General features: G+C 36.6%; 1 protein-coding gene across 2 annotated transcripts in view; it reads left to right on the forward strand.

Annotated features, from left to right (window-relative positions):
* The window catches only part of AP4E1 (adaptor related protein complex 4 subunit epsilon 1), an 89,508-nt gene extending 69,934 nt beyond the window's left edge, over nucleotides 1–19,574 (forward strand). Inside the window, exons 16-22 of one of the 2 annotated variants that reach the window (XR_013395579.1) lie at nucleotides 1,178–1,301; nucleotides 7,045–7,300; nucleotides 10,955–11,512; nucleotides 12,704–12,894; nucleotides 14,682–14,839; nucleotides 16,163–16,405; nucleotides 19,366–19,574. Coding sequence is in view for 1 of the 2 variants with exons in the window: in XM_015142239.3 (XP_014997725.3) it covers nucleotides 1,178–1,301; nucleotides 7,045–7,300; nucleotides 10,955–11,512; nucleotides 12,704–12,894; nucleotides 14,682–14,839; nucleotides 16,163–16,323 (1,448 nt within the window). In the remaining variant the exon portion in view is untranslated. Of the gene's footprint in view, nucleotides 1–1,177; nucleotides 1,302–7,044; nucleotides 7,301–10,954; nucleotides 11,513–12,703; nucleotides 12,895–14,681; nucleotides 14,840–16,162 lie in introns of both variants that reach the window. The other variant, XM_015142239.3, reaches the window with a different exon arrangement.
* Nucleotides 19,575–19,894: the final 320 nt, after the last annotated feature.

Genomic DNA, 19,894 nt, shown 5'->3' on the forward strand with positions numbered 1-19,894 from the left:
TCTAAGTTCATGTCTGGCTTTGTCATTTTATATTTTTTGTAATTTGGGACAAACTGTTTACCACAGTTTCCTCATTTGTAAAATGAGAATAGTAATTACAGAAGTTGACACAATATTTTCTAAGATACTTTTTATGATTTAAAAAGGTCCTTTTCTATAATCTAGACTGTCCAAAATTTGTTAGTTAAGATTAGGCTTGGTGAATTATCCTATTAAAAAATAAAGAAACAAAGTGGGACCTCATACAAGATAGATGGTTATTGCTTTCTCCCATTAGAGGAATCCAGAAGTAGGCAATGTAGGGTTGATGATGGCTTCATGATTATTAAAAAACCCAAGTTTCACCTCTCTTGCTGTTCTGGCATCTTTGGTGTTCCACTTTATGATCCAAGATGGCTTCTTGCACCCCAGCAATCATGTTGCAGTCCAGCCAGCAGAGAAGAGGAAGGGGGAGAAGAAAGATTGTCTTTTATTCCAGGAGGACTCCTTCCAGAAGTTGCAAACAAAATGTGTGCATAATTTCATAGGCTAGACTTCAGTCATATGGCAAAGGTGTCTGTAAATGTCTCTGGGTGGTCATGATCTACATAAGAATTGAGAGGTTTATTACATAGAAAGAAAGGGAGAGTGGATATTGGCGTCTGCTCTACCACAGTAACAGTATGAATTTTCTTGGCTCTTTTGAATTAATTAGATTATACAGATTAAAAGGAATCAGAATCTATGTTAACCTTAGGGAGATTTCACATTGAGGACTCCATCAGTCCATTTGGTACAAGAATGTATCTAGGAGCAGTTTGTTCAGCAAAACATGGTCACTTCTTCATTATAACTCATTAAACATTTTTGCATGGGAGCAGCAAGTTTTCGGTAGATTTGGTTTATCAGTTATCTTTCCTAATTGAGTCTTTTTTAGCTTCTAAGGGAGGTAAAAAGGTAAAAATGAAGGATAGTTTGTCTTTAATCACCTAGTAGTGTGAAGACTTACAGTAGACATTTACCAAATGGTAGTTGATTTATTACTGGAAGTATTTGATTAGATCATCCTCAAAGTCCCTTAGAGTTTAAAAATTGCTATTAGATTCCAGTCTTGAATTATTTTGGTAGTGAATGGTAACTTCGACAGTTTTTTGCTTTGTTTTAAATATGAACTTCTGTTACTGTTTTAAAATTCTAGTTCTCAATTTTGAACCGTATGGACTCTCCTTTTCTTCATCTGGCTTCACTGGACGACAGTCTCCTGCTGGCATTTCTCTTGGTTCAGATATATCTGGGAATAGTGCTGAGACAGGACTAAAAGAGTAAGTTCATTTCTTTACAAAATGGAGGTTATGGGAGTGTTTAAATGTCTTTTAGCATTCCATTTACCTTCTGCTCGTGCCTTGTATCATCATAGTCATTATTTGCTTATTTTAGGATAACTTTCAAGAAGTCTGTTGTTTCAGTGGTTTTCACATAATTTTCAAAGGGAGAGGCACACTTGTGACAATGTGTTTTAATATAATGGTTTAGAAAGGTTTTTAAAGCTAAATTCTGTATGGGCTGTTGTTTCAGTGGTTTCTATTTATTGCTCTTAAGGTATTTATATTGTACAGTATGTTCTTTAAGAGCTTACCTACCTTCCAAGACAGCATAAAATGTGTACAAGCTTTATACGTAGTAATAATATGTGTTATTGCTACATATTTTATATATATATATATATTTAGAGGCATATTAGAATTTATACATCCAGGTTGATATTTAACATATCATTCTACATTCCTCATTCTTCTGAGAAATATATCCTGTAACCATCTCATTGGAACACTGACAGATATAGAGGTGAACATAAAATAAGGTGATTGATTTCACCTGAGGAAGCCATATAGTCAGTCACCCAGTGAAGGCATATACAGATGCCCCTCAACTTATGATGGAGTTACATTCTAATAAACCCATTATAAGTTGAAAATATTGTAAGTCAGATCTACCAAACACCAGATCTATGTCTAGAACTCAGTTCTGCTGATCATTGGCCCATTATTATTTAATATTTTATTATATTATTATTATTATTACTTTGAGACACATTTTCACTCTTGTTGCCTAGGCTGGTGTGCAATGGCACGATCTTGGCTCACTGCAACCTCCGCCTTCTGGGCTCAGGCGATTCTCCTGCCTCAGCCTCCCCAGTAGCTGGGATTACAGGCTCCCGCCACCATGCCGAGCTAATTTTTTGTTTTTAGTAGAGATGGGATTTCACCATGTTAGCTAGGCTGGTCTCAAACTACTGGCCTCATGTGATCCACCCACCTCGGCCTCTCAAAGTGCTGGGATTACAAGCATGAGCCACCGTGCCCAGCCTATTTATTATTTTATTAGCTCATTATTATCTCTGCATTGCAAGAGAATATCCTATCACATTGCTAGCCTGGGAAAAGATAAAAGTTCAAAATTTGAAGTGTGGTTTCTACTAAACTCTATTGCTTTCACACCATTGTAAAGCCAAAAAAATCATTAAGTTGAACTATTATAAGTCAGGGACCATCGGTAGTCACCTGAGGAAGCTGTATACTTTGCTCAAAATGCTTTCAGAGTTTCTTTCCAGCCACCTTGAAAATTGGTGATGCGTTTGTTTAAATGTTTTATTTGGAGCTGAATTTCATTGTAAGGTTTATTTTGATTTTGGAAACATAATTAAGTTACCTTTAGAAACATAATTAAGTGAATAAAATGAGATGACATGTGTAAAGTACATAGTACAGCCCAGTTCATAGTGATTGATAAATGGTAGTTGCTGATATTAATAAGGATTGTCATTACCATCATTGTCTTCATTACCCAAGAGGTGAGTTTACCAAATAATATTCATGATCAATCTGAATAATTTTGGTCAATATTCTGATGTGACAGTAAAGTAAGGAAATGGCTTTCTTGTTTGAGAAGAAGCTGCATCTAATAGAGTTAAAAATGTTTTAAGTAATGGCCGCATTGTTGGAATAAATGTGATAAAATCTCAAAAGTGATAACTTTGAAGGATGACATTTGAATTTTGAGTTCTGTATTTATTAAGAAGTCAGTCATTTTATGTTCATTGTTACATTTGTCAGTTGTTCAGTGAAATGGTTACAAGTATTTATTGGAAGAAAGATACTAATAATAGATCATGAGGAATGTAGCATATGTTGAATGAAATGGCATGAATTCAAATTCTTCTTCTTATCCTTTTGTTTTTCCTTCTCTGTTAACCTCCTTATTTTCTTTCCCAGATATTTAATTTTGGTATTCCAAACATGGGGAGCAGATATTGTTTGTGGGCATTTGATGGTGGAGGTGACAGCAATTAAGTGTCCCAAACAGGGACCAAAGGGACAAGGGAAAGAGACAGGAACCCTTCAAACCCAGGGTTTTGCTGCACAACAGGAAAACACACTTTTACCTGCACAACAGGTGACAGCATCTGTTACTATAGTACTGAACTAGGATCTGGGGGCTGTGGCAGGGCCTTGTAAATACTGTACATATACATCTACTACCCTCAGAGAAATGACATTTGGCAAAACTGCTAAGCAATTATATAATATATGCTGTATTATTGTGAAATGGAAGATGAGGGATGAATTTAAAATTTGTTTCCAAAGAGGACCTCAGCTCACACATTATTTCAGAAGAGGAACATAGTAATTGGCAAGGTGAATCATCGTAGAGGGAAGACAGTTGCTCTTTTACAGTCCCTGAAAACCTGAGAATAAAGTAGTAGCAAACCTAATTTATAATTTCTTACCTGGAGCACCCTATCTCAAAGGGGAATTCCTAGAGCTGAGTTAAAGTACAACCCTAATCTTTTGAAGCTTAGTTACTTGGTCTGAATTTACATCTATGTTTGAATGGTCTGAATAAAAATAATACAAGGACACACTGTAGAAAACCATGTATGATATAATAGTATTGTCAAAATCCGGGCAAAGATGACTCATGTTTAAAAATATTCTTTTTCTAGTGTTTCATATCATTAAGAAGCATATTCTGTGTATGAAATGGCCTTATGTTGCTTTCTTATGTATTTTCCTATTTATTTATTTATTTATTTATCATTTGAGACAAGTCTCGTTCTGTCACCCAGACTGGAGTGCAGTGGTGTGATCTTGGCTTACTGCATTCTCCACCTCCTGGGTTCTGGTGGGTTCTCCTGGGTTCTTGTGCCTCAGCCTCCCAAGTAGCTGGGATTACAGACGCCTGCCACCACGCCTGGCTAATTTTTATGTTTTTAGTAGAGGCTGGGTTTCGCCAAGTTGGCCAGGCTGGTATTGAACTCCTGGGCTCAAGTGATCTGCCTGCCTCAGCATCAGTGCTGGCATTACAGGTGTGAGCTACTGCACCTGGCCATATTTTCCCACTTTTTAGATGATCTGTATATATGCATAACAGAATATTTGTGTTGATCATAACTATGTATGCAGATGAAATAAATAAGAAAAATCTTTAAAATAGTTTGAGGCTCCTTTTAGGCTCCTTTTGTACCTCCTGCCCCTTTTTGCCAGTTGTGGATTGAGTTCCCTGGGAAACACATTCTGTGATGGCATTTAGTATGCAGAATAATTAGGAGTCTCATTGGGATCAACATCTATAGAAGGAAGGAAAAAGAAGCAGGTTTGGGCAGAAGTTAAGATGCAATGCATTGCCAGTGACAACCTCCGCTGACACCATGGGGAGCTATGGAGCTGGAAAGACCCTTCAGAGTTGTCCTGAGTTGAACCACGATGGATGGCAAGGACTTTATATTTCCATTCATCCATCACTGGATGTAGGCTGCCTTGGAAGGGGCGTGATCTTGGGTGAAGTAGCCCTCTGCAGCTCAGGCAATCCCTGAAGAGGCTGAGAGCTGACAGCACTCCCAACAGCTGGTCAACAGTCCTTCATTGAAGAGGGATCCGGATGGAGCAGCCCATTGTCCTCCACATCTGCCTTTTGTTGTTGTTGTTGTTAAACTACTATTTAAATCATTTATTAGTAAAATTAAGGGACTTGTTCTCCTTTTTTTTTGTGAATAAAGGTAATATTTTGGTTAAAGGGAGTATACAGATACTATAATACTCTTGTGGATATTCACAAATTCCCTAGAGGTGCTTCTTTTGAGAATTCTGTTCTAGAAATGTTAGGGGTTATTTTTGTGGTTCCCGTGACCACTTGGGATCTGCTTATGGCAAGTACAACCAATTTTTGTCTAAGAGGTTTATTGTATAACTTTTTTTTTTTTTTTTAGAAAACTCTTTTAGAACCTGGAGGAAGAAAGGGGGAAATGAAGATATTTGTAAAGGGATACTCAGCAGCAAAAATCATTGAGAAGGAATGAACCAGTTCCCTTTAGGGCATTTTAAATTAACATTCAATTTTTCCTTTAGCTACTTACTTCTTAATAGCATTAATTCTTCACTCAGTATGAAGTGTAATTACCTGCTTTTGCTTTGTTTTGGGCTCAAAATCACATTGATCATGATTCCAACAATTTCAATACTAATAATAATTAATAGAAATATTTCTGAGTCTTCCTTTTTGTTCATTTCATGATCAACTCATCTTGTAGTAAAAATGATTTTTTTTAAATGCCATTTTGGACCATGACAGAGATGCTTAAATGAGTCAAGTGCCAAGGGCACATTTTTTTTTTTTTTTAAACTCCAGTGTTATTGAGATATAATTGCTAAATAAACATTGTATAGCTGACCCTTGAACAATATGGGTTAAACTGTGTGGGTCCACTTAGTACACAGATTTCTTCAGTAAATATGTTGGAAAAAGTTTTTCAGATCTGAGATAATTTGAAAAAACTTTCCAACAAACTGTGTACCCTAGGAATATCAAAAAATTAAGAAACAATAAGATTGTCAGGAATACATAAAATATATATAGATACTAGTCTTTGTATTAATCGACTGTTTATATTATTAGTAAGGCTCCAGTCAACAGTAGGCTATTAGTGGTTAAGTTTTGCAGGAGTCAGAAGTTACACATGGATTTTTGACAATGCAAAGAGTCAGTGCGCCAACCATCTCCATTTTTCAAGGGTCAGTGGTATGTATTTAAGGCGTGCTATGTGATGTTTTGATATACCTTGTGAAATGATTACCACAATCAAACTAATTAATGGACACAGAGCTCTTATATGAGAATAATAGAGATGATCCTTGGCTATTTTAGCCTGCGCTTATTAGTCACTCTAGATTCACGACTGCAACGTTTGTGACAACATTAGGATTCTAAATTTGGCCCTGGACTTACTGCCTAGATGCCTTGTTTAGGCTTTTTGGGTAGGACACCTGGCTCCTAAATAACACCTTAATTCTTTTTCAACTTGGGTGTAAAAATTCGTCAGCCTCAGGCTTTTTCCTAAAATCTTACTTTTTTTCTTTTATAGATAAAACTTCATTGCATTTTGATAAAAGTACACTTAATAATAGTTGGAAATGTCGCGAGTATGCATAGTGAGAAAAACCTTTTGGATTAAAGTAAATTTATGGGGAGCATGTATTCACGGCAACTTGAATTTATGTCTCCTGGGTTGTAAAATTAAAGAAAAAATACAATGTAAATTTATACATAGGAGTACATTTGAGTGATGTTTTTGCTTTTAACAGGATTTTACTTAATGAATTTATATAGGTTTAATTCCTTCATATTGCTAAGAAATTTGAATCATTTCTCATCTTTAACCCATCAGAATTAAAGGTATTTTTGAAAAGTCAGTGGAAGAAAGAAACTGATTTACAGTAGTTCTATTTTTGTATAACTTAAGCAATTAAGTGAAAATTAAATGCTGTGAAATTTTAACTAAGTCTAGAGTTCTGCAGCCTTAAATCAAATCCTTTGACTAGAGGGTGGAGAGATGTTGGCTATAACTAAAATAAAATCTAGAGATCGAGGTTTTACTTCTGGCGTGCAGAATATAATGTGGCAGTTGTTTTTAAAAGGCCATGGGCATTGATATGTTTTGAAAGAATGCCTCAAGAAAGTAACTATTAGCAGTTATTTAAATTGACTTGATTTTATTATCAACCTCCTTAGGACAAATAGCTTGAAGCTGGAAGGTATAAAGAAATTGTGGGGGAAAGAAGGCTATCTTCCCAAGAAGGAAAGCAAAACTGGTGATGAAAGTGGAGCTCTGCCTATTCCTCAAGAGAGTATAATGGAGAATGTAGATCAAGCTATAACAAAAAAGGATCAATCTCAAGTTCTTACCCAATCTAAAGAGGAGAAAGAAAAGCAGCTGCTGGCATCATCATTATTTGTTGGGCTAGGATCAGAAAGTACAGTCAACCTGGTAAGTAATCAGTTCCATTCCTCTAAGAATCGTTGTTGTCTGTCTGTACAAAAAAACTGGCTCTATAAAAGCTCCTGGCTGTCATCTATTTGTATGGTGAGAAGTGGCTTCCCCAGTTCTTACTCACCATCATTACCCAGCTGCAGAACCACTAATGACACACCTTTTATATTCCTGAAAGAGAAAATGCAGTTGGCTCAACTTGAGTCAGGTGTTCTCTGTAACCCAGTCAGTGGACAAGGGTCAGGCTCCAAATAGTTACAGGTATGACCACGGCGACTCTCACCCCTGTGGGTGGATGGGGCAGTTCTCAAAGGGAAGGGGGATGATGATAATTGTTCAACAAAGTTGGTCTATCTTCGTAAAAAGTACTCCTCAAAATTGTATTACATAAATTGTATTCTCCCAGAACATTATTCAGCTCTAAGAATGATCAATAATATTGCTTTGTAAAATGAAAATATACTTAAATGATGTATTAAACAAAAAGTACAGAGTATAAAGTTTTATTTATACCTTGTTTATACCTAAGGCTGAAAGGAATTATACAAAAATGATAATTATATTCAGATATTAAGATTATGATTTTTAAATTTTTTATACTGAGAAATTATTTTCATAGTAAAAGAATGACAAGTTGGAGTGAAGGACAGGTGCTATTTTTGAGCATCTGAGAATACCATGTAATGTATCCTCCTTTTGGTGGCTAATGAACCCACCTTGTACAAAATTTTCATTAGAGTGACATCCCAGCTCTTTCAACCTCCTCCTCCCATGGTGAAATTTCCCCTTCATTCCTTTCAGTACCAGGCCAGATGGTATACCATACTATGTACTCTTTATCTTTGTCTCTTTCTTTTCTAGACTCACCAGTCTAGATCCTGTTTCTGTCAGACTTGATATTCTCTCTTAAGAAAAAACAGATTCAGCCTAAAAATATTAATAATTAATGTATCTTAATATTTTCTGAGTTGACATTTGCAGATCAGCAGTAAAGTGACTGATCTTGGATTTTTGAGTTGTCCTGGTAGGCTGTGATGAGAGGGTACCAGTGGAATGCTCTAGGAGGAACACACCAAAGTCAGATTACACCCAGGCTCTTGGAGCCCTGATTTGTGAACCTCATTGCTGCCTATTTAACAAGTGCATAACTTTCAGGTAGATTTTTTCCTCAGGAGAACATTCAGGGTGATATTAGGTTTTTTTTGTGGCGAGTTTGAAATCAGAAATGTTGTTATGATGTTTTTTCTATTAATGATGCTAAATCCTTTTTGGCTTACCTCTTATACTTCCCCCTCATTCTCACCCAGCTGTCACTGAAGAGTAGAAAAAGCAGTGTATTTCTCTGTTTTATGAGACCCTGAATTCTGTGAGGAATTGTGTTGTAATGTAGATGCGTCATAAAGAAGGAGGAACAGTTAATGATGACATAAAATTAGCATGTATCCTCTCACTTCTCAGCCCCGACCCTTCCTCTGATACTGGGGCAAAACAGACAGGATTGGGACTAACTGAATGTGCTCTTTCTGTGTCATGCCTCATTTTGGGTGGCTGTTTTTCTCCAGGAATCCTGTTCCCTGCTGATTTTTCTTACGTTAGCGTTCTCAGTTACATACATCAAGATTCTATTGATGTATTTCATTTTAACTAGCTTTTATTTTTAGGTCTGTGATCCATTTTGAATTAATTTTTTACATCACTTTAGAAAGGCCAAGGTTTGTTTTTTTTTTTCACCTTTGGCTTCTTATTTCACCTTTTTTTTTGAGACAGTCTTACTCTGTTACCCAGGTTGGAGTGCAATGGCATAATCTTGGCTCACCGCAACCTCTGCCTCTCAGGTTCAAGCAATTCTCCTGTCTCAGCCTCCCCAGTAGCTGGGATTACAGGCATGTGCCACCAAGTCCGGCTAATTTTTGTATTTTTAGTAGAGACGGGCTTCACCATGTTGGCCAGGCTGGTCTCAAACTCCCGACTTCAAGTGATTCTCCTCCCTTGGCCTCCCAAAGTGCTAGGATTACAGGCGTGAGCCACCATGCCCGGCCTCACCTTCATTTTTAAGACATTTTTTTTCTGAGTATGCTGTGCTAAACTGTTTCTTTTCTTCAAGCATTTAAACAAAGATGTCGCTACAGTGTCTTCTGGCCTGTATAGCTTCTGAATACTAGCCGATTGACAGTGCAGAAGAAAAGATCATTAAGCTTGAAGACAAAGTAATAGAAACTATCCAAAATGAAACATAGACCAAAAAAAAAAAAAAATGCAGAGAGCATCGGTGACCCAGGGGACAGTAACAAGCAGTCTAATATACATCTGTTTTTTTTTTTTTTCTCGTTTTTTTTTAAAGACAGAATCTTGCTGTATTGCCCAGGCTGGAGTGCATTGTCACAATCTCAGCTCACTGCAACCTTTCCTCCCAGGTTCAAGCAATTCTCCCACTTAAGTCTCCTGAGTAACTGGGATTACAGGCATGCGCCACCACACCTGGCTAATTTTTTTTTTTTTTGGTAGAGATGGGGTTTCACCATGTTGGCCAAGCTGGTCTCGAACTCCTGGCCTCAAGTGATCCACCTGCCTCAGCCTCCCAAAGTGCTGGGATTACAGATGTGAGCCACCATGCCTGCTCTCTAATATACATCTAACTTGAGTCCCATAACTACTGAAAATAACTACTATTTAACAGTTATTAGTAACTATTGAAAATAACTACAGTAGTTTTTGTGCCCCCTTGTTTTTGTGTTAATAAAATGTTAGTTCTTGTTTGGTGACTTCTGAACTGGAGGTAGGAGACAAAAATCATCCGTTCAGAGTTGGAAGAAGGTGTTGGGACTTGAGGAGAGTGACAGAGAAGATATGAAAAGGGAACTAGAATTCTGGTCAACTAGAATCATGTAAAGGATGCTGTGTAGTATCAAAGCACCCCGGGGGGTGGAGGTGGAGAGTAGTGCCAGTCTGCTGCACTGATTCTAAATAGAACTTTGTGAGGCAAGGGAACACTTGAACCATCACTCCTCTTACATAGATTCACAGAACATTCTTCAGAAAGTTTAGACCAACAATGACAAGTTTGCCATTCTGTCTCCTGAATGTGTGGCAAACATCACTAGTCAGTTATTGAATTCTTTCCTGCTGAGTGTTCCAGTCAGCTGCTGCCAGTTAATTCTTGAGATAAAATCAGTTTTTCTTTCTTTCCTGCTTACTAACTCACAGGCCACGAAATCATGATTATTATAGATGACTAAAACGAGGTTGGGTCATCCCTGCATTCAAGAGTAACTTAGGCTTATACAGAACAACTATGGCAACTCAAAAAATGGCTAGTTTTCTCACTGTTTTTTAATTTGTTCAGTTTTATATGCTAGTATTCTGAAATCTAACAAGTTTTTTGTTCATGACTGACTTTTTGACCTTATTTCTTTTTCTGATTCCATGCGTTTTTTAATGAGAAACAAGATTTAGCTAACAGTTCAAAGTTATATAGCTGTCAGAATTTTAGGGTTTAACATTTTATTTATCTCTGATTCTTTGCAAATTTATTCTTTGTAGTTAGAACCTCAGCAAATTGTTATATTGCCAAGTTGAAATTATAGATGAATGTTTAAAACTCATGACTAGTAGAATGATTTCTTTTTATATTATGATGTTTTATTTTTGCAGCTGGGAAAAGCAGATACTGTCTCTCACAAGTTCAGGAGGAAATCAAAAGTCAAGGAAGCTAAAAGTGGCGAAACAACCAGTACTCATAATATGACCTGTTCTTCCTTTAGTTCTTTGTCAAATGTGGCATATGAAGATGACTATTACTTGAATACTTTGCACGATAGAGGAGACAAAGAATTAAAGACATTTTCTCTCAATTCGGAACTTTTGGATTCTGAGTCACTCACAGAACTGCCCTTGGTTGAGAAATTCTCAAATTGCAGTCTGTCTACACCTTCATTGTTTGCTGATAACAGCATGGAAATTTTTCACCCTCCTCAATCTACTGCAGCCTCAGTTGCCAAGGAAAGCTCTTTAGCTTCATCTTTTTTGGAAGAAACTACTGAATACATACACTCAAATGCTATGGAAATCTGTAATAATGAAACCATATCAGTGTCTTCTTATAAAATTTGGAAAGATGATTGTTTATTGATGGTCTGGTCAGTCACTAATAAGAGTGGTTTGGAATTGAAAAGTGCTAACCTAGAAATTTTTCCTGCGGAAAATTTCAAGGTAAAATTTAAAGGTATTATTGTTTTATTTTCAGTGTGTATTTTGTGTTCTCTTTTCCTGCGCTCTTTAAATGTCTGGTTCACTTTTGTCATAAACACTAAAACGAAATTCTCAAATTATTTAGCAAAGTGGAAGATTAAGGAGTAAGGATATTGAAGAATAAATGTGTATACTGTTTACTTCTTTCTGTCACCAATTTATTTTTATATACTGAGTGCTCAGACATCAGTTCTCTTTCTTCCCTAGCTCTGACAGATTGCCATTGTGATTGCTGGAAGTATGTTTAATTGCATTATTGTATGGATGATGTCCTTGGTGAAGTTGTAATGAGATTTGACTAGTATATTTATCTTCCACAAAACTGGCCCAGTTTCTTCTATGAGCTAGAATGTGTTGAATGGGATATTGTCTGTGCCACTGACCAGAGCAAAAGTTCCTGATACTAGATGTGCTTTACAATCACCTGTTGGGCCGGGTGCGGTGGCTGACACCTGTAATCGCAGCACTTTGGGAAGTTGAGGTGGGCAGATCACGAGGTCAGGAGTTTGAGACCAGCCTGACCAACATGGTGAAGCCCCGTGTCTACTAAAAATACAAAAATTAGCTGGGCGTGGTGGTGCACACCTGTAATCCTAGCTACTCGGGAGGCTAAGGCAGGAGAATCACTTGAACCTGGGAGGTGGAGGTTGCAGTGAGCCAAGATTGCACCATTGGACTCCAGCCTGGGTGACAGAGTGAGACTCCATCTCAAAAAATAAAAAATAAAAAAATAACCTGTGGAACTTAAAAAAACAGACCAAACCCTTCCCAGTTGCTTTAACTCTACCACCAGAGCTTGAGGGTAGAGAATGAGAATAGATGACACCTGTATTTGTATTTATATTTAAATTCTTTTAAAAATTATTTTAAAACTCTCCTATCTTTAAAAACTTAGGGCCAGCCAGGACATTTACAGAGTTTTAACTGTAATGCCATTTGTTAACATAATTTTGACCTGTGTACAATTATTATTTCATTATCTGTTCTAGTGAATTTTTCTCAAGTGAAATTGTCAGTCATCTTCATAATGTAGTTTGTTATTAACTTCCCACATTAGTATGATTTGTACCACTTAAATAGAAAATTGGTAGTCATATAATAGTCTGTATTGATCCCTTCCTTCTTCAACACTTTTATTACTTTTATTTGCAGGTCACTGAGCAACCTGGATGCTGTTTGCCTGTAACGGAAGCAGAAAGTACCAGAAGCTTTCAATATAGTGTGCAGATAGAAAAACCTTTTACAGAAGAAATTCTTTCTGGTTTTATTAGTTATCATATGATGGATACTCATTCTGCTCAGCTGGAATTTTCTGTAAACTTATCACTATTAGATTTCATTAGGTAAATGTTTTGTGAAATGTTAATTCAAGTTGTTCATTCACCAACTATTTTTAGACCTCTTCTGTGGATGGAGGCACTATGCTGGGTGCTAGGGAGTGTAACAGTTAAAAACTACACACAGTTCCTACCTTAGAGGAATTTCTAGTCTATGGAGGAGACGTGGTGCAATTACATACATATGTATGTAATTATGAATTGTGCTATGAAGAGAAAATAAGTGGTACAATGAGGGATTATAGTGAGAGACCTGATTTAGGTTGGAGTTGGTGACCTGGAAAAACTTGTGAGAAAAAGTATTATTTAAACTAAATAACTCCAAAGATTCTGCATGGCTTTTGAAAGTTTCTCTCGTTTGTATTTTATTCGATTATTTCATAAAATCTGTTTGTTAAGCTTTAGAGATATGTAAGAAAATTGCTTGACATAGTTATTAAACTTTTATTAAACATGCAGTTTTTGCCATTATACTAGGCACCGTGCAGTGTTACCAAAATAATTGAAAACAATATCTTACCTGCTCTAATTTTGTTTTATAAATGTACTGTTTTTGAACATTAAAAATATGAAGGCTGCCTGAACCCAGAATACAGAATACCAATGAATATCTCTATATATATTCTTAACCTCCACATGTCACTTCTGTTACAATACAATGCTCTAACTTTTGTTCATCATTCTTTTTTTTTTTTGAGACAGGGTCTTGCTGTGTCACCCAGGCTGGAGTGCAGTGCCACACTATGGTTCACTGCAGCCTTGACCTCCCAGGCTCAAGTGATCCTCCCACCTCAGGCTCCTGAGTAGCTGGGACTACAGGAATGTGCCACCATGCCAGCTAATTTTTGTGTTTTTTGTAGAGACAGAGTTTTGCCATGTTGCTGAGGCTAGTCTCAAACTCTTGGGCTCAAGCAATCTGTCTGCCTTGGCCTCCCAAACTGCTGGGATTAGGGGCAAGGGCTACCATGCCCAGCTTTGCCCATTCTTTCAAGTCTTTTAGTAATAACATAACTGTCAGTCTGTTAGAGTACTGTATGCCTGTGGTGCTGATAGGATAAAATCCAGCCTTCAAAAAACTTATGTTGTGTGATTGTGGAGGTGTATCCCATGGCGAACCTTAGTAATCAGAAGAATCACAGTATATTTAACACAGACCGTTGTTCTGTGTGTATTAATAAAATCCTCTGTATTTTTAAGATATCTTTCTTGATTATCAAATCAATAGATACTTATTATAAAACTTAAATGCTACAGAAAAATATAAGTAGAATATAAAAGTTCTTTGTAATCCTATCCCCAGATATATCCAGTATTAACTATTTGATCTTTAGTCTCCTGAACGATTTAAAAAATATATTTGTTAAAGTTCTTTCTTTTGGTCTAATTTACTTAGGGTGCTAAATCTTTGTATTCATGTTCTTTTTCATAGCTTTGATAGAGTATCCCATTATCCCCAAATTCAAAGTAGACATGAAAGAAAAGTTCTGTATTATATTTGAATGGTTTATGAAATTACTTGGTAAAATCTTACTGGAATGACTAGTAGAAAGAGAGAGAACTGAGTGATTTATTGAAATGATATTTTAAATTTAATAATATACCTGCTTTCAGTATTTTCATCAGGTTGGAGGATGATACTAACCATTTTTAGCGTATTTGCTTTAAAGACATAAATCTTATGGGACCCAAATTTACAATGATTATGTTTTATTCTCACGAGGCATTTGAAATTTGTTTATTTAGAATCATTTCACTGTTTTTGACATATATCTAATTTTAAAAATTATTTTCAGACCATTAAAAATCTCAAGTGAAGACTTTGGGAAACTCTGGTTATCCTTCGCCAATGATGTGAAACAAAATGTAAAAATGTCAGAATCTCAAGCTGCACTTCCTTCTGCACTAAAGACTCTGCAACAGAAACTAAGACTCCATATTATTGAAATTATAGGTTTGTAGAGTTATGAAAAGGCTATTCTGTGTTTATAGGAGCTTTCTTATAATTGGAGCACAAATTAACTCTTACAAGTATCAGATTTCTTAGAGCTTTATTTCCTATTATGACTGTCTTTCCGATGAATGTGCTTTTCAGACTGTATTAAATAATTTTTTATTGGAAAATACACATATATAAAATATACCATTTTAACAATTTTTAAACATGTAGTTAAATGGCATTAAGTATATATACACTGTTGTGCAACTATCACCATCATCTGTCTTCAGAACTTTTTTATCTTCCTCAGCTGGAACACTATACCCATTAAACACTAACTCAGCCTTTCCCCTTCCTCTCTACCTCTTGGCAACTACCATTTTACCTCTTGTCTCTATGAACTTGACTATGTTAGGTACCTTATATAATGTGGAATCATACAATACTCGTCCTTTTATATCTGGCTTATTTCACTGAGCATAATATCTTCAAGGTTGATCCATATTGTAGAATGTGTCTGAATTTTAATGTGATACATTTTGTTTATCCATTCATCTGTAAATGGATACTTGGGTTACTTCCACCTTTTGGCTATTGTGAGTAATGCTGCTATGAACAGGGTTATACAAATACCTGTTTGTGTCCCTACTTTCTGTTCTTTATTTGGTTATATACCCAGAAGTAGAATTAGTAGATTATATACATGATAATTATAGATGTAATTTTTTTTTTTTTGAGACAGAGCCTCACTTTGTTGCCCATGCTTTAGTGCAGTGTGCGATCTGAGCTCACTGCAACCTCCACCTTCCATGCAAGCTATTCTTATGCCTCAGCCTCCCGAGTAGCTGGGATTACTGGTGTGTGGCACCATGCTCAGCTAATTTTTTGTATTTTTTAGTAGAGACGGGGTTTCACCATATTGCCCAGCCAGGTCTAGAACTCCTGAGCTTAAGTAATCTGCCTGCCTCAGCCTCCCAAAGTGCTGGGATTACAGGCATGAACTACTGTGCCTGGCCTAGATTTAATTTTTTGAGAAACCACCATAGCATTTTCACAGCAACTGCATCATTTTATATTCCCACCAGCAACGTACTGGGGTTCCAGTTTCTCCACATCTTCATCAACACTTGTTATTACCTGTTTTTTTTCTTTAATATTAGCCATCCTAATGGGTATGAAGTGTAGTATCTCATTGTGGTTTCAATTTGCAGTTTCCTTGGTGATTAGTGATACTGGGTATCTTTTCATGTGCTTATTAGCCATTTGTGTATTTTCTTGGAGAAATGTCTGTTTAAGTCCTTTTGCATTAAATCATTTTTCACTTTTGTTTTGTTGTAGGCAATGAAGGGCTATTGGCCTGTCAGCTGCTCCCATCCATCCCCTGCTTACTGCATTGCCGAGTTTATGCAGATGTATTAGCCCTGTGGTTCAGATCCTCCTGCTCTACTCTTCCTGACTATTTACTGTATCAGTGTCAAAAGGTGATGGAGGGATCCTAGCAGAAGCTCTGCTAAATTTTACTCCATCAAGATCAATGGTTTACATAGATAAACTTATTTACCAAAGTAAAAAGGACTCATGGTACGTCTAATGAAAATGGGGATTATTACAAGTGTGGTTTATATGTTTTCTTTATGATTCCTGGTCAAGAAGGATCCCCAAAACTGTATCCCTAACTTTTAACTCAGGATTGTACAGTATGTTTAGGTTCCTCAAAAAGTGACCTAAGCTAATGTTATAAACTGCTAATGATTTATATATCACTTAGTGTGTAGAGGGACTGAAAATATTTATTTTGTTATAAATAATTTTATAGCACATTTACTCTAGTGCTAGCTAATTTTTAATAAAGCCAAGTCTCAGTTTTCTGCATTAAATGAAAGGGAGACATGAAATTGATAATCTCAAACTTAATTCATATTTGGCTTTGGAATGCAGTTATGTTTTTTGGTAGGCAAGTCAATACTTTCGATTATGTTTGGCTTAGATCAGTGTTGAACTAAGTTGGCATAGCACACACTAACAGTTGTAGGAGATCCATGAGCATGCTGGATATTGAGGGGATCCAATCTGTGGTATATTTTTTATTATAGATAACTGTTACACATAATTCCAGATAATTTGGCTATAAAATTTGTCTGTTTTCCACTTGGATTTATTTTAAAATTCAAAGTAAATCACTCTATTCTTATTTTGAAAACTCAGAGCCATTTTCAAAATATCATATAGAAACAAAACCCATAAGAGCACACAGTAACAAAGCAAACAGATACAAAAATGGCTTTTTAGTTACCCAAATATTTTAGTCAGTTACCATTTAGATCCTTTTGGCAAATTAAAATTTGTGATTAGAGTATAAATGGCAAAATGATCTTTTCCTGGCCTTTGAATCCGCTAGTACTCAATGGATATAGCTGAAGCAGAGACTGTCTAAGTATAACATACAGGTTTTTCAGTAAAATGTATCATTTTCATGTTATAGTTATGCCTGTGTGGCCTCTGTCAGAACTATTATCAGTAAAAGAGGTTAAGCCTATATATGAATGATGGACCAAAATCTTGAGGTTGTACATTAACTGAAATAGTATTTTATAAAATCTTATGGTGCTGTGGAAAATATTATTTCACCTTTTCTGACACTTCACCATGGAGACTATTTTAAGTCATTGCAGTTAATACTCTGGTTAATTGGTACTGTTAATCACCCAGGTCAGGAATTCTGATTTTAGGTTTATCTCATTAATCATGGCTGATAAAGAAGCTAAGGGGATTCCCCAGAGCTAATAGATTTCATTAGTCATTTGTGTCAAGAGTATTCTTCCCTAAAAATAAAAGCAGTATTTTCTTTCTCAATTTTTAAGTTATTCATTAAAAAATATATAACATCTTGTTACTTTTATTCTTTTAAAAACATACAGTGAAACCTTGCTACAAGAGTAATAAGTGACTGGAATTTCTTGCATAATAGGTTCCTCCTTTTGAATAGATCAGATTCATCCCCAGGCTCTCAGCAGTGTCATGATGAAAGGAGTGTGCTGACTCCAGGGGTGCGGTGAACACTGGTAGCTAGCCTTATCAGCTTCCTCCTTATTCCTACCTCTGTCAGCAGCATCCCTCGCCCCTTACCTAATTCTGCTGTGACTCTGACAGAGAGGAAGTGCCTTCTCACTTTGCAAAGGAATGCAGCATGTCACAAAGAAGGTGCTCCAGTTTTTTGTGTCCTTACTTCCCTATGTTTGCCTAGTTACTGAGGCTAGGTCGAGTGTGGAGCAGTAGGTAAGATGCTGAGAGCACATGGACAACTACCAGGGAGATCTGCTGCCTGGTTACAGGGTGTATTCATGAGTGGTAGCTGCAGTTGTTGTGAGAGACATGCTTGGCATACAGAGCTGCCTAATGGATGGGAGACATGTAATGGTAGATTTAGGGCTGGGAGCATGATTTTGGGTCTGCCCAAAGGAACGTGGTGTCACTTTTGTTCTTTCTGACCTACTAAATAAAAAGTAGGGTAACAGGGTTTCTACTGAAATGTTTAGTAGAATGTTTACAGTTTTTATATTTTTATGATTTTAGAAACAAACAACAATAATAGAAGAATAGATTTTAAGGAACTTCAGAGCAGTATATATTCTGTCTAAACTCATTGAATGTTTTAAGTTGTAAATCAGGCATCACACCAGCCTTTATTTTTGCATTGCAGGAGATGTGTTATAAAGTAGGGAGTTTTGTTTTGTTTTGTTTTGTTTTGTTTTGTTTGAGACGGAGTTTCACTCTTGTTGCCCAGGCTGGAGTGCAATGGTGCAATCTTGGCTCACTGCAACCTCCGCCTCCCAGGTTCAAGTGATTCTCCTGCCTCAGCTTCCCTAGTAGCTGGGATTACAGGCATGCGCCACCACACCCAGCTAATTTTTTTGTATTTTTAGTAGAGACGGGGTTTCTCCATGTTGGTCAGGCTGGTCTCGAACTCCCGACCTTAGGTGATCTGCCTGCCTCAGCCTCCCAAAGTGCTGGGATTACAGGCATGAGCCACTGTGCCCGGCCTGATTTATTTTTGTGGGTAGACTCATTCTCTTTACCTAATAGTTATAATTTAGTCAGTGAAGGGACAACATCTGGGGTAAGAGCTATGGAGGAGATGCTCAGCTTTGTGAGTTTTGTGCCAGGCATCTTTGCTGAAAATGGAGATGGCAGCAAGTGTGAATCTGGGGGAATAGAAGGGAAGACAGAAAAGCCTTAAGAGTAGATGGAGGAGGAAGGGTACCAGAATAGTCCCTGTGGAGGCAGGCAGATCAGAGCTCAGGGTTTGAATGTGGGCCTGAGTAAGGGTCCTGCTAGAGAAACTGCAGATGGAAGCTGAGCAGTTACCAACTGCTAATGTGCCAAGTATGCCAAGCACAGCGGGTGTCCTATAGAGGAGCATTATTTTAAACAACGTTCTATCATCTACCAAAATAATTGTGGTAAAAGTGTAGTATTTTATTTTTTCCTTTTATGTCAGCAATATTTTAAAATATTGATCTGTTTATCTTGTATTTTTACAGATAAATGTGGTATTTGCCTCATGATTGTGAGCCACTGAGAGTGCACTGAATCTATTCACATGTCTTTAAGATGTTTTGCTGTGTTAAAAATTTTAGGAGAGAAAAATGCAAGTGAATAATTATTTAATAGACATTTATTACTTTATTTTGGAGTTGAATTCTGTCATTTGAAAAAGTTCAGTAATGTAATAAATACAAAGTGATCTGTACTTTTTTTTGGTCTATATGTTCTTTATTAACTAAGTAGCTGAATAGTAAGTAATATTATTTAAACAATAATTTGGTAGACATTAGCTAAAAAGAGCAGGAGCAATTGGAATGGGATGAAAAGAATGATTTATTCATTACAGGCCCCAAAGAATCTTGTCTAATTGGTTAAAAGTAAAGATATTGATATTTCTGTTTCAATGTGATGGTCAGAGAGAACTTTGTGGGCTTCAGACAAGTTACAGCATAGATTGATTCTCAGGATGCCTGTCCATATCCCCTGCTTTCACCTTAGGCTGACCATCATGCCCTTCCTTTATAG

The sequence above is a fragment of the Macaca mulatta genome, chromosome 7 (genome assembly GCF_049350105.2).
Source record: "Macaca mulatta isolate MMU2019108-1 chromosome 7, T2T-MMU8v2.0, whole genome shotgun sequence".
Lineage (NCBI taxonomy): Eukaryota > Metazoa > Chordata > Mammalia > Primates > Cercopithecidae > Macaca > Macaca mulatta.